At 36.3% G+C, this 15703-nt stretch overlaps 1 protein-coding gene across 1 annotated transcript in view; it reads left to right on the forward strand.

Annotated features, from left to right (window-relative positions):
* Positions 1 to 15703, forward strand: part of ezr (ezrin) — a 33242-nt gene that overhangs the window by 3432 nt on the left and 14107 nt on the right. The window contains exons 2-6 of the mRNA XM_015388007.1: positions 4557 to 4640; positions 12350 to 12445; positions 13894 to 14168; positions 14814 to 14897; positions 14996 to 15142. Of these exons, the coding sequence (XP_015243493.1) occupies positions 4557 to 4640; positions 12350 to 12445; positions 13894 to 14168; positions 14814 to 14897; positions 14996 to 15142 (686 nt within the window). The remainder of the gene's footprint in view (positions 1 to 4556; positions 4641 to 12349; positions 12446 to 13893; positions 14169 to 14813; positions 14898 to 14995; positions 15143 to 15703) is intronic.

The raw sequence follows: 15703 nt of genomic DNA on the forward strand, positions 1-15703 counted from the left end.
GATTTATTTTAGGTGTCCCCTGTAACTTAATCACTTACTTTTGTAAAGATAAACATAAATAGGTAGTGATATGTGAATTTATCAGATTAAAAGATATAAATAATTATTAACGTGTCCTGATTTATTTGCAGTAGTGTAAAATTGTAACAGTTTGCTGATATCCCTTTAAAATAAATGATAAATAATGTGAGGTTTTTAAGCCTCATATTACAAGTTGCTCTGAAAATTTGTTTTGTGGCTTGAAACTCTTCTGACAAGGACTTTGGACACATTTTAAGTAAAGTATTTCTTAAAGTAGTAAAATGATACAAAGCTTAAAGATACAGCATTAATTTGGGGATTTTATTGGTGTAAAGGTCGTATTTATGCTGACCATCATTAGCTTCAATGCAACATTTTTGTCTTTAGCATCTTTCCTAGCCTATTTGTTTTATCAAAAGCATCGCTACACTGTAGAAGGTATTGGAGACCTGTAATGGAAAATCTTAAAATAGAAATTTAAAAGTGCAAAAAAGTATTTTCTAAGACATTTGTAATTTGTTTAAAAAATACACTTCTTACATTTAACATTTGCCATATTTCTTTTTAGCTTTCCAAACAAGCAAAACCAAAACTAAAAGTGAAAGCTATTATGGAGCTCCAAAGTAGCTTGTAAACCTTAATTACCTAGATAAGAGTATACGCTACTCTGGGTGTATTTTTGTTGAATGTGTTTTTTTCAGTTTGAGGAATAAAACACAGGAAGTATGTGTTTGCATGCTTTGCAGGGCCGGCTGCAGCAACACAGGTCTTAGTAACCTGGGGTACATTGTCATTTCCACTCAAAAAATAAAAATAATTTGATGCATTTCGATATGCAGTTTGGGTTTGTTACCAAGTGTTTTAGATCGTTTTAAATTTTGCAGATGGAAAACAAATCCATCCAACATTCCACTGAGTAGTGGAAATTCTTCTTGTACCATCAGAGTCACAGCTTCTCAATGGTAAAATCATTTTAGAGCTACTCTTTGTAACTCCAAATTATTCCTCACACAAAGATTTAAGTGAAGAAATTAAATCCACATATCCTAAACCTTTGTTCATTTGAGACGGTGAATACAAAACAATCTGAACATGCATCACTGCAGCTAAGTGCTTGGTTTGTCCATGCCTCTCATCATCCATCCTCCCATCACCTGTGAACACAAAAACAAGATTCTTTAGATTCTCCAACCTAAAAAGAGCAGTCCACATTTTTCCTGTTTAAAATCACAACTTTAGAAGCTGACTTTTGTTCTGCTATTGCTTCAAACTAATCTGAGAACCAATCCAGCGCATACTGAAAGTTAGGGCTTGAATATCTTAACAGTATATCATCTAAATAGGCAAAGATGAGACTGAGGTTCACAAACCAGGCATCATCCTGCCATGACCATGCCTTAGAATGTACATGACAGAGGATGAGACAAGGAACAATTATGGTGGAGTCCAAAGCTCATCTAAGGTAATTGTAATGCAGTCCTTAAAGGCATGATAAGTTCTCAATACTTCTGCGGGACCCTCCACAAAATGCTCTAAAGTACAAAATTATAAATTGCCTTGATTTTCTCAAAACATGCATGGAGAAAACTTCCATCATGCAACAACATATGAATAAGGATATAATCTAAGGTTTGGTTAGAGTTTGAGCCTCTTTTCCAACAACCTGCAGTGAACTTTCCCATCAAAGCTAATCTAAATCTCACCGTCACGTCCCCCATCTTCAAAAACCGTTAGTTACTTTTATTTTGAACATTGATATTAGGCAAGTTTGTTTCCTGGTTACCAAACTTGAATACATCACGTTGTCATGGCATCTAATATTTGAGTGTTTCTGTAGCTAAAAAGATAAAGTCAGTTATAACTAAAATGACTAAGTACTTCTGCCCATAGTGGAACTGTGGGTCCCTGCCAGGTATATTTTTAGAAAACTTGTCATATTTTCTTTACCGTGGTGAATAGTAACAGTTTATTGTGCGTTGCTAGTGGAGAACTCTGTTTCAGATCAGATATCACTCACTCAGTGGTTTCTGTTGGCTCGTCTGTGCCACACATGCACTTTATTCCACTCTCTGTTTGTATGGCTTTTTTTTTTTTTTTTCCAGGAGCCATATGCCACCATATGTAACTTCTTTCAAATGTAGAACCCAAAGATGTGAGAAACCTACCCTAAAAAAATGGTTTAAGCTCCTGACCAACATTTTAATAAAACAGAAACCCCCTTTTAGTCTTATTCTGAGCCCTTCCAGCGAAGTTACACTGACTGGATTTGGTAATCTGGCTCCACTGTGACAGTGGGGGGGCTGCCAGGGGACCACAGCTAAAAGGAGAGCTTTGTTTTGCTGTTCAACGTCCTCCCTCCTCACTTCTCTCCTTGCATGTTTTTAAGCTCTGACTTGAAACCGGTCTTCTCATTAGCCTCCGACTGTTAGATTTAAAATTGCGCACACATGTTCTTTTGCTGTTTGGCCCCTTAAAAAAACTCTGCAGCTTAAAGGCCTTCATTTTAATATAAGCTGTGGGAGATGATTGTTTTGTTTGGGGGATGAGGGGAATCTTTAATATCCACTGTCTAGACTACTGTGTCATCATATGCTTGATAAGCACAGAAATCTGTGCTTTCTATCCAATGTTGGGATTGGATTTGCTGCTTCTGGAGGAATAACTGCCGAAAGTTTTGTAGATTCATGGGAATCCAAAACGCACTGAATCGGCAGACATGGGCGTCATTGATGTTCGGTCACAATAGAACGGAGATGAAAGATGTCACTGAAGGCCTCTGTTCGATGCCTCCCTCTCAGCTCTGTCTTCTAAACTCTTTGTATCATTTCCAGCTCAAGAGGACCAAAAGAGGTCCTCTTTCATAATACCAGAGACTTTTGACATTATACCCACAGGAAAATTCATTCAGTGTGTGCTTTGCTTTAAAACAGCCATTGTAAATATTTGTGGGTTGTTTTATGGCCTTTGTTTAAATTCTCCTGACCTTTGATGATTACTGACTAAACCTACAGTCCTGAACATATTGTTATTTTTCTTTATTATACACAGTTGACGTCAGTTTTTATTATTCTGAGTGTCATGGCAATTATTCTGTTAGTAAATATTATGAAATGGTGCGTTAATCACCGGGGTGGATCTTTGTGACAGGACAACTGATTTCCTGTGGTTCAGTTAGATGGCCGTCCTGTTTTTGAATGTGCAGGTCACTGTGATCAGTCATTAACCAGAAATCTGAGAGACGTGCTTTATTTCTGTGAATGTGACTATAGTTTAACCAACTCTCTAAACCCATGGTTTGCTTTATTGCAGCACCTAGCTTTTTTTTTTCCTTTTTATCACAATTTTCTTTATTTACCTGGACCACATGATGTTTTTCTTGGATATTGGAATACCTCAGATTTTGCTGCACAGTTCGGTTCAATCAGGTGGTTTGTTTCAGAGAGAGCAGAGCCCCTGCTGTTTACTCTGCAAATACACCCCCTTACCAAACAGACACGAATACACACACATGTGTACACCTTAGCTCTGTTCTCTAGTAGTTATATATGACCTTATAGTGCTTTATAAATGTAATTTTACCATTAAACAAACTATGCTATCCATAATTCAAATGATGGCAGCTGTAATGCAGTTTCTAATTTTGCTTACCTTTATTAACCGGCACAACCAATGTGCAGATATAACTTCTCTACTTCTTAAACATGAATTGAATGGATTTAAGATTTCCTTGAAAGCTGAGTTCATTCTAATCAACTACACCCTTGCCTGATTATTCTACATTTCATGGAATCATGGAAAAAAAAAAATCATTCTGCAAACATGAAGTAGGCTGAAATAAAGACCAATAAATTAACTATCCCAGAAGCATGCAAAATACTGCAAGCCTTTAATTAATGGTACCGTACATTTATGATTCCACTCAAAGTAATCAACTGGACAAGAATGGCCTCCAGAAAATATTAAATATTAACTGTGACAGTATGGGTCTCATTTCCTTTTTATTGAGCTGGGTGACTTATCCTAATCGATTTAACCTATCATTTCTGTGACCTCTCAGCCATCAGGTTATGACCTCAAGCTAAAGTACACTTTGGTTATGCAGCAGGACAATGACCTGAATCCCACCAGTCAGTCCACCTGATAATAGTTTTAAAAAAAGGAACAAAACAAGACATTGGTGGGGCCTAAACAAAGACTGGACTTAAACGTAATTGAAAGACTGGCATAACCTTAAGCAGGCCATGCCACCAAGGGTGGCACAACTAGTTTTAAGGTTTAGTAAACGGCAAGTTATTTTTACAAAGGGACAGATTTATTGTGACTGCTTCTTTACTTTTTATTAAATAAATCAACATTTGAGAACTACATTTTTAAATTACTTTAAGATATGTTTGATCTGAGACATTTAAGTGTGAGAAAGCAAAATGGAAGGAATCTGTAAGAGGATAAACACTTTTTAAGACTCAGTATATTAGACATTATTGGTCTGTTTTTCTGTAAACTCTTTCATTCTGCCTTTTTTCCTCCCTACAAAGGTCAATGTACGCGTCACCACCATGGACGCTGAGCTGGAGTTTGCCATCCAGCCCAACACTACGGGCAAACAGCTGTTTGACCAGGTACAGTAAAGTGCATGTCAGGTTTCCTCCACTTTAAAGCAGTAACCTTTCTGGGTTTTTTTTGAGCAGGAAAAAAAGAGCAGACTTTGAAAAAAGTGTGTCACTTTCAGACCAAAGCCTGTTTTCTCCAAATGTAGAAAAATAACAACCAAAAAAAGAAAACGTTTTGTATTTTTAAACGGTATAATTGTAAATATGCATGCACTATCCGCTTTGTGACAAATGCCACTTTTAAATAGTTAATAATTTAGTTTTAAAAAGGTTGAATTTAATTTTTTAGCTTTTTTGCAGCTAGCATATCTAGCCAATAAGTTACAAAGCAGCAGACTTTCCTCCATGGACATTCTTTGCTTTAATTTCCTCCTGCATTTATTTTTGAACACATTACACTGATAGAAGAAGAGATTGATTAAGCCTTTCTCACTGATTACACCAATTAAAAACTTCTAATTGATCCAATATTAACTAAATTTATGCGTTACGCCATGATGCATTCTCGGACATCTCAAAAGTCTTTTTGTTTAAAACTCATCCGCTTCTTCTTAACAGCTGTAAAACCAATTCATCCTTATTGAAAATAAAAGGAGTTTTATCACCAATTTCTAAGGGAGCCCTTTGGTCATTCATTATGAAAAATGTTAACTATTGAGAAATAGGAATTTCAGAGTTAATTTTACCCCCATTTCATCCCTTTCACTATTTTATACCTGTAACTTGCAGATCAATAGTTACAGATTTTTATGGCTGATGCAGACAAAGATCATTTTGACAAGAGTCTCCCTGATCCTCAATATGTCGATGTTTGTTTTTATTTATTTATTATTTTTCTTGGGTTAAATCTTTTAATAACTAAAGTTAATAAATAGTTTATTAACTTGCAAACAAAGCATTAACGGTGGATAGCAAATGGAAGGAGGGGCAATGGATGCACGGCATGGCTGCTGAATGCACTAATGATTGGTGAACAGATACCTGCTGATAAGACAAAAACTTCTATATTGGCCAAAAAATATTGACCGGCTGATGTATCGGTCCACCTCTGCTGTTGCATGTCAGTTGAATTAATTTCAATAGTTTTTAAATACATTTTAGAGTTGAAAGAGGGAAAGAAGTTTATTAATTCAATTCTGATTTTACATTTCTTTTAAGATTTGATTTGAATTTATTTATTGTGTGTATTTACAACTAGTAGTCAGAATGACCATTAATGAAATCTGATTAAACTAAAATAACTCCAAATGGTTTCTCGGTGGTATATGTTGCATAATCACATTTCCTTACAGCAGACAATGGGCAGAATTTAGAAGGTCTCATTAAATCTATTGCTGTCAGTATTATGAATTGCTTTGTAGGTGAGATAAACTGCGTCATGGATCCAGGCTGTTTTTTGTTCTTTACACCTCCGCTTAGAGAAGACCAAATTTAAAACGGGTTTAGAATGGCACCTGAATAAATGAACAAAATTCTTTATGATTTTAGGGATTTTTGTTAGATTCAGACAGCTGAAATTAGAATTTCCTTATTCACTGCCTCGTTTAAAGTTGCAAATAAGGCCTCTATAGAAGCTTCAGGAGTTTTATTAGAAAATGTTAGGTGTGGTTTGGTGAAGGAAACATTTTTTTCAATTAACAATGCTGTGAAAAGTATTTAGAATTACTTCATTGCTATTAATGGTGACAATAACAATAATTTTCCTTTCATGGAGGGTTTCTATTGCAAAACTCAGCCGTGTCCATAAAGTAGATGGAGAGCTATCAGTATGCTCTCCTCTATGCCTTCATGACAGCACTAGAGCAGGAAAAGCATTGTTTCAGCCACTTCCTGTTAAACCCGTTTTTCAGTAGCAAGTGTAGCAACTGTGACTGCCAGTTAGGGGATTCTCCCATCATCTCAGCTGTGCATAAAAACAGAGGTCAAAGTTTCTTTTTTTCTTTTTTAACACATGAGAGACTAATTTCAGCTCCAGCTGATCTTTCCTCACCTACATGTGGGAATTGCCATTAAGGCGTTATTCCACTGCTCCCTCATTACAATGTCAGGGATAGTTAAGAGCTCAAAAATCAATCCACTTCAAGAGGAGAAAGAGCCTAAGAAAGGTTTGTACGACTTCTAGCCTAAGGTCTCCAGCCAGACATGTTCTGTTCATCAGACAGGTTCTGTGGGAACATTGAGTAACAGCAGTGAGCTCATTCTCAGGGCAACTTAGAAAGTCTGGTGTGGCCCCTGTGGTCAGTGCTGATCACAGCTTTAGTCCCTGTCATTCAGGTCTTAAAGAGAAACATCTGCCACTCCCCTACACACCCTGCTGCAGTTTCACTTCCATGTGACTCTGTGCTGATGCATCTTTCACTGTTTGTTGAGCAACCACCTCAAAAGATAAAGCTGAAAAGAAATGGTTTCAGTTTAATTTATGTACTTGTCAGCTAAAAGCATGGCGTCATTTAAAGATTTTTACAGTGTTTGTTTAGTTTTTTTTCTACAAATAAATAGATTTGTACAGATAAATTGGTTAAAATACAATGTTTAAAAAGTGTGGTTAATTTTGCTCTTCACGTCGATGACATCACTAGAGCTAATTAAGCAGGAAAGAAAAAAACTATCTTTACATATTTATACATATATTTAGGTTGAATTTCCTTTCTGGTTCCCTTCAAAAACTGTATCCCTGGTCACAGATCTTCCTGAAATATATATATTTTTGTTGTGCTGCTGCAATGCCGAATGCAAGAAGCATATTTAGGAGAATAACTGCATAAAATGATTCTCTTTAATCAGGTTGATTGAGGTGAGCCTCCTGATGTCACCAGAGGCGTACGTGTGTGAAAGTCTGGTTTTGCGAAGTTTAGATTTAATACAACCTTACAATAAAGTAGCAAAACAGTAAGAAACTGTTGATGACATGTTGTGCAGTAGGTGATGAAATGTAAATTGAATTTTACAAAAATAAGTCTTCCAAGCAGCTTTAGAAGGTTCAAACGATGAAACAAATGTAGTTTGGTTTCAAGGTGTCCGATGCAAAATGTAAAACAAATTCAAACAGACAACAGAGTCCTATGTCTGGTTAATATTCAAAGTTTCCAGTGAAGTTGTTTTAAATAACATAGGGAAAAGTTTGCAGCTATGTTGCCCAATACAGTTCTGCTGTTAACACGTTCAGTTCTCATTACTTCATCTTTATTAACTCGCCTCTTGTAACCTTAATAAAAACAAACTGCTCCACCTCTGTTCCTTACCTCAAAGTGCTTTCTTTCATCATTGTGCTTTTTGTCGCTGTTCAGTAGCCTGACTTGGTGAACCCCACCCTTCCCCTTCAGTAGCTTGACTTTAGGTTATTTGCTTCAAAGGACGCAGCTAGTAATGCTATTGGAGTCCAGAAACAGTCCTTTTTTTGTCTTTGTCCCTAAATCTCATAAGTAAGAGAGGAGTGTGTCTAAGTCCATGAGTGATAAGTGAATGACTGGTCTATGCCAACTTTTTGCTATTGCAGGGTACAACTTTCCATGTCTGAGGTACAGTTGCTTGAAGAAGGCTTTGCTTCTTTAATCTAACCCCTAAAGTTTAACTTTTTCTTAAACTACAACTACAGCAACCATTTCAACTCTGGAATATCACCTTTTATATTTAGATAGAATTTCTAAAGCGCAGATTATCTTCATTAGGGCTAAAACAAATAATCGGATTAATCGTGATTGACCGAATACTCAAATAATCGACAACTAATTTAGGAATCGATTCATTGTTTACTGGAGAATACAGAATCTAAAAAAAGGCCTTTGGCTGACAGAGCATTGACAAATAATACCAAAATTGTGAAAAGAAAATGTAAACATTTTGCATTTAAAATAAAAATCTTTTTTGTCTGTCAACATACTGTAACCAGTACTAATCAAGTGGAAAAGTTTAAGTTCTACCTGGTCTAATTTTGCAAAAAGTCTTCTTTAAGAAACCTTTGGCTATCCAATTATTAATAGATTATTTGAAAAAATAATCGACTGATTAATCGATTTGCTAAATAATCATTAGTTGCAACTTTAATCCTCAGATTAGCAATATAAATGCCAACTTTCAAAAGAAGGGGCCCCAACTAATCTGGGTTATGATTTAATCTAACCTCTGTAGAAATTTATAAAACATTTTTTTGGTATCTCTGTGGTTGCCATTTTGGTGCGATCTTCCCTAATGCCATTAACAACTTTTCCAGCCAAACACAAGCTATTGGACATAAACTAGATTCTTCAGTTAACCTATGATACCCCCCACCTCAAAAACAAACTAAAACCGTTTTACTTCTGGTTTTAAAATGACTTAAACTGACATGGTGTAGATTTATAAAGCTAGATTATGGTCTTTTTAGCACTCCAGTGCTTTAGCTACTGATGCTCATGTAACAAACCAGTGATGTTATTTTTCACAGATGAGTGGGAGCTGTTTTCTCTGTGGTCTCCATGATGAAAAAAATCCAGAATGAACAGTCTCACTGATACAGGCCTTCAGGGAGACTTCAGAATTTCTGAGATTTTGAAACCTAAACATTTACAACTCTGAAGAGATCTGGCTCAGACTCTTATCAGATCCACAGTTACTTTAAGTTTTTGATCTCCCATAAAGGTTGAGTATCAATTGTCATGTCTCTAAGCCTTATATGATTATTAAAAATTTTCAGAAGGTACTTTGCTGTTTGAACCAATGGAATTAGGGTTGGTTGGTTGTATAATGAGAACATTTGGAAAAATGTAAATGGAAAGATGATTAAAAAAATTGTGTTTTATGCTTTGTTTCTGTTTCCTATTTGACATTCTCAAATAGCCTTTTTTTATGGATCTTTTCACTGTTTGACCCCTAATTTGGAATAAATTTTTTAATTTGCAATATTATGATTTAGATCAACTTAATCATATTTGTCAGTTTCTTTGATTGATAGGCCATAAATGGGTTATAATTTGTGCAATTCACCCAAATAATGCTATCAAGCCCATCAAATAGGTTTCAGGATTACATTTAATGCTATTTTTGTACCATTGCACCAAATTCAGGTTTTATAATTAAGATTGATTGTAATTTTCTGAAATGTTTAAAATGATCTGCTATGAGGTTTGACCTGTATGGAAACAGCTTAAGCTGGACAGGTTACTAGAGCCCTGAAATACTAGTTACTTCCAGAAAGGAGACATTCAATTTGGTTTCTGAATCTTAAACAGTCAAGGCAACTTGATAAATCAACTCTAAATGTATATAATAATTGACAATCAGTGGGTTTAGTTTTTAACCCTAAACCTACCACAGGGTTTAATCAAGGTTTTTAATGTAAATTAGAAACCAGATGGCCCATATCTGTGTGGTTACAAACTGTTCCTCCGTCTCATTCAGTGAGCGTGAAGTAAAGAACAACAAAGGACTTCTTGTTTCTGAGCGTCTCTTGTTTCAGGCATCTTCCTGATGTTGCATTAAGTAAAATCCATTAGGTGCTGCCTGAACCTGAGACTTTTGTCTCTTTAGTCCTAAACAAGCTGTGTGGGAGCTTTAGATTTTTATTTTATTTTACCTTTCCATGAGCTTATCCTTGGAAACAGGATAAGCAGGAATACTAACTTGAACTTCACCCAGACAACTTAGCCACCTTTCCTGGTGACTGGCTCGGGATTTCTGGCAGAGATAACTCAGAGGGCGCAGCAGCCAGTCCGCTGACTAATAACGGATGTATTAATCATAATAGATGTATAGAAGGAAAAAGAAAAAGATTCTGCTGTCTGGTGTAGGAAAACTTCTGTGCTGGCTGTAAAGACAGACTCTGGTTTTTCTCAGAAGCATGTGGAAAATTCTAACTTCTCCTGGAGTGATTATTCCAGACCTGCGACTATCTTTCCACTCAGCAGCAGAACCAAAGTCCTGTTGTTAAGGAAAATTTTTTAAACTGCTGATCTCCAAGTATTCCCTGTGGTTTTTCTTTTAAATTTTGTCATAAGCTTAATAATCCACCTAATGATTAGAGGAAGCTGCCATTATATTTTTTAATGCGGACGCAGACACACCCCTGCTCTCTCTGACATGGTCTATGTGCGTCTGTAGTTGGAGCACTAAATGTCAGTCATGCAGCACATCTTGGCCATACAGCATCATGCTTTTGGTCGAAGCCTAAAACAGCAAATATTTCGAAGGCTTCAAAACAGAAAAGTAAATGAAGGCAACAAATTAAATTTGATTTAAGGAGGTGATGAACATAATGGATTAGTATCCTTAATTTTTCAAATTTTAAACAGCTGTTATGACTATAAGGGGCTTTTCTTTTTTCCACAACTTTAGTTTTACCACTATAACTATGTAGCTTGAAGCAACTTTTCAAAGCGTTCTAGGATTCTTTTTGGATTAAATGATCAGGCTCGTTAAACCTTCTAATGAGAAAAAACCGCCATACATGGCTGACAATGGAAAAAAATGGACATCAGGGATGGTAGTAGCAGTAAAACAAAACATTGGCTGTGTCCGAATGTCCGCCCTAATCACTATATAGGGCACTATACAGTGATTAGGCCATTTTTATTTTTGTTTTGTTTTTTACACCATTTTAAATTGGTGTCAGAACGTGGAGTGGATGAAAAAGTAGTGGACTCGAAATTTCCCACAATGCACCTTGAAAAGTAGTGATCATCCATGGTCACTAGACTAGCAGATATATCCCAGAATCACGGGATTTGCTGTCAGAGCTGCCGACAGCGGCGACCGATAACAAAGATGATGCAGTCACTACGCAGTGAAGTTGAAAATACGTGACCAACGGGGAGCGAAAAGTAGTGATCATCTGCCCGAACCGTCAGTTAACTGAGGTCCCTATAAAGTCCACTATATAGTCCCCCCTCTATATGTTGATTGAGGGATCTAGGGGTTAGGCTGGATGTTTGGACAAAGCAATTTAGTTTTTTTGGTTTGTTTTTTTATTTCTTTTTTTAATTGAAAGACTGTGGATGGGTTTAGATAGACGTCTGGATTAGATACGCTAAGTATTAGATGCCTGGAATTTTATTCTTATTTCTACCAAAAAGATTTTCTTGGTGTCTGATTAGATAATATTTAGGTCTTATGCTTGAAGCTTAAACACAGTCTGTTAACTTTTTGCTTTAATTGTAATCTTAGAGGGTGTTGTCTTTATTTTACGCTAAAATTGTCAAGGGGAAAAACTGCTGCATCTTTAGTTACAATCTCTTCCTGTTGTGAATGTTTGTCATGTCATCACATAATGTTTCCCTGAATCATAACGTGTCTTTGCCTGTATTGTTGATTCTTCTCAACACTTCATAATGAAAAACACTTAAGCTCTCTCAAAACATCACTTTTAAGCCATGTCACCAAACAATCCATCTCAGTTTTTAAAGGAAATGTATTTATTTAAAATTAAATAATCTATATTTTTTGGAAGCTTGCATGTTTTTATAGTTGTTTCTGCTCAGCTGCAATATTTTACTTCTGACAAAGGAAGGCCTTTTTGTTTCATTTATATTTTTACATAATCCAGTTTTACAACCAAGCAATCATTTATTCTTGATCATTTTAAAACAATTACTAAATGAAAAAGTTTAATTCTTACATTTAACCAGGTTTACTTTTTAAGAAAGTGTATCATTAAAAATAAATTAAAAAATGAAACAAATAAGCACTCTTATTTTGAATCCACCATCTGTAAAAATAAATTGTAATTTCTATTTTTTATTACTTAGGTGGTAAAGACCATTGGCGTTCGGGAAATCTGGTACTTCGGACTGCAGTATGTGGACACCAAGGGTTTCCCTAACTGGCTAAGGCTAGAAAAAAAGGTAAGCATCTGCTAAAGCTAAAAAAAAAAAAAGTGACCATTCTTTCTGGTTTCAGGTATGTAGTGAACCGTGACTCATTATTGATATTTCATGATTTTATTGTGGTATTAGCAGATAACTACTTCCTGGGTAAATTTTGCCCGGCAGCTTTTGCAAGCCTGTGATCTTATGAAACACTGTTTTAGGTGTGCAATCGGATCTCTGCTGCATACCTTTTAGTCAATCAGTAGCCACCGTGCTGCTATATGTCTATGTCCACATATATGGTCCACGGCAGCACCTTTTCAGTCGTTTCCTGACTCTGTTATCAGCTGGAGGTAAATTATTTGAACTCATTGTGAACCATCGTAGCAGCCTCCATTTCCTTTATGCGTCCCTATAGTAAACAGGCGTTACCTAGACTACAACAGGTGTTTTTCCTGAGATATGGATAATCTGACCTAACAAAAGGGAATTCGGCCACAGATTAAGTCATGTCTGCAAACCAGCAGAGACAGTCGACGGCACGGCTTACATATCATTGGTCTCTTTTTGAAGCTGAATAGACCAAATACTGTTTTAGAGATAATCTTCTAAAGAATAATTCTGTTGTATTTATAATCAGATGGTAAATATTTGTGTAAAGAATCCATATTGAGTTTGAGTTTGCAAATTTCTTTTTAAATTTTACTGAATTGCTTTACTGCTCAACAGATTTTGATTAATAACTTTAACTGTTCCCACTGACACGCGTTAGAAACCATGCTAAAGGCTGTTGCCAAGTTTAGAAGTGGCCTCTCTGCATTTTACTATCAAAAACAAGGGTCACTGAGAGACGCATAGAAAAAAAGAAAGGGTTGTGTTTGCATCAGTCAGCAGCAGGAAGCTGTTCCCTGGGCGCTAACTGGGCGCCGCAGCTCATCAGCACAATGCAAAGTTCAAACTGGAACATTCCTGGTTTCATTCTATCAATCAAGAATGCGTGGTTCCTATTTTGTATTCAGAAAAAATTAGATGTTATAAAAAGGCATACTGCTGCCAGCAGATATTAAAGTAAAATTCTACATGCAGTGTTTCATTAGTTTCTGCACTGAATAAGTTGGTTTCCAACTTTAACTGGTAAAGTTGCTTGCAAAAAAGAAACAAGTGCCTGTAAACATTTTATTTTTCTTAGTGTTTACACCAATTACCTAATGGACTTTAATTTGGTATTATGCAGGATTTGTCAAGTCTTTTTTTTTTTTTATATTATTACTTTTTTTTATTTTAAGCATTCCTATTGGGTGTTGGTACCAATACTGCCTGGTTTCTTAGGGTAATCTGAAGTGTTTTTGAATTACTGTTCAGAGTTTTATAAGTATGCCAGGAGGTTTAATTTTGGCGTCTGATTGCTGTGTCCAATTACAGACTACAAATGGGATTTTCTTGTGGCCTTTTATGGCTAACACTGTCATTTTAATCCCCTCCAGGTGTCATCTCAAGATGTGAAGAAAGACAACCCGCTACAGTTCAAGTTTCGTGCCAAGTTCTTCCCGGAGGACGTTTCCGAGGAGCTGATTCAGGAAATCACCCAGAAGCTCTTCTTCCTGCAGGTGAAAGAAGGGATCCTCGGTGACGAGATCTACTGTCCTCCTGAGACGGCAGTGCTGCTGGCCTCCTATGCAGTTCAGGCCAAGTTTGGCGATTATGACAAAGAAATCCATCGGCCTGGATACCTTGTCAATGAACGCATGCTGCCCCAGAGGTAAGATGTACATCCGTTGAAGTAGGGATTGTTTAATAGGTTTTCAGCTCAGGGATGTGCGGCCAAAACTAAAGCTTTCTTTTAAGAACTAAGTAACGGCATTTACGTAATTTATTATTTTTTAAATTCTTTCTCCCATGACTGATCTGTTGTATTAGGTAGGAAAGCAGATGATTACAGATTTGATATATTAAAAAGACTTTTATTTCTTGGATCGGCCTATTTTAAATTCCATCTAGCTTTCAAGCATTTTTACAAAAATAGTTGGGTTGTACATGAATTGTTGTCATGGTTTGATATGTTTTTTATGGCTCCAATTACTCATGATGGTGCTTATATTTAATGGTTAAGTGTTTTATTCTGTATAAGAGGATGGTTTCTGCAAACAACTATTACTACTGGTTTTTAAAGACTAAGACTGGTTTTGAGCTGCTATATCTTTTGTGCATTTAAATTGGTCATTGGCAAACATTTCGTTCTTGTTTTTGTCTGCACCTTAACTAGTAATTTTAAGGGAAAAAAGACACTATTAATTAAATACATGAACTTAAAACACCAATTGGTCAAGAGTGTCTCTGGTTATGCTGTGCAGCAAAGCATTGCTGTGGTTTGTTTTATATTCATTCTTTTATTCTATGTTTTTAGAGTCATGGAGCAACACAAGTTATCCAAAGAACAGTGGGAGGAACGTATTCAGGTGTGGCACGAGGAGCACTCTGGGATGCTGAGGTGGGTTAATAAACTCGTAGCTTTTGCCGAGAACTTGAAGCTCTGCTGCCAGAACCGCGATGGTTGATTATCTCTTTCGTTTCCTGATGGTCTTTCAGAGAGGACGGCATGATGGAGTACCTAAAGATATCTCAGGATCTGGAAATGTATGGAGTGAATTACTTTGACATCAAGAATAAGAAGGGGACAGAGCTGAGGCTGGGAGTTGATGCACTGGGTCTAAACATTTATGAGAAGGATGACAGGTAAGCTCTTTATAAAATATTGGAGTAATTTAGCCAAAGCTGTACTTTTGGAGGATCCTCTGTATTCTGACCCAGAGCTCTTTTTAACAAAGCCAAACTTATTGGCTCAGTCTACTGTGGCACCAATAAATTAAATCTAATCTCTGGCTTTCCATTGAAAATAATTTTAGATTACAATTAATCTCTGAGGAACAAAAAGACATAGAAGATCATAAATAAATGACTAGTGTCATATCATCGAAAATACTTTTCTTACATCACTGTGCTTCCTCTGGATTAAGTGAAAAACACCTCTCTAGGTGTGTTTATATGGACAGAAGTATTTAGAATGAGGCTACGTTCAAACTGCAGGCCTTAATGCTCAATTCTCATTTTTTCATTTTTTTTGTTAAAGCTGATTGTTGTGTTTGGTCGTTCACATTTCCAAATATATGCGACTTGTATGTGATCTCCTGTTTGAATTGCATTCATACATTTGAAGTGTCCCGCATGCATAGTTGAGGATGTAATGACATCACAAGCAGCGAGTGAGCTCTGTGTCTACGAAGTAAACATGGAAGG

The sequence above is a fragment of the Cyprinodon variegatus genome, unplaced genomic scaffold (assembly GCF_000732505.1).
Source record: "Cyprinodon variegatus isolate N-32 unplaced genomic scaffold, C_variegatus-1.0 Scaffold410, whole genome shotgun sequence".
Lineage (NCBI taxonomy): Eukaryota > Metazoa > Chordata > Actinopteri > Cyprinodontiformes > Cyprinodontidae > Cyprinodon > Cyprinodon variegatus.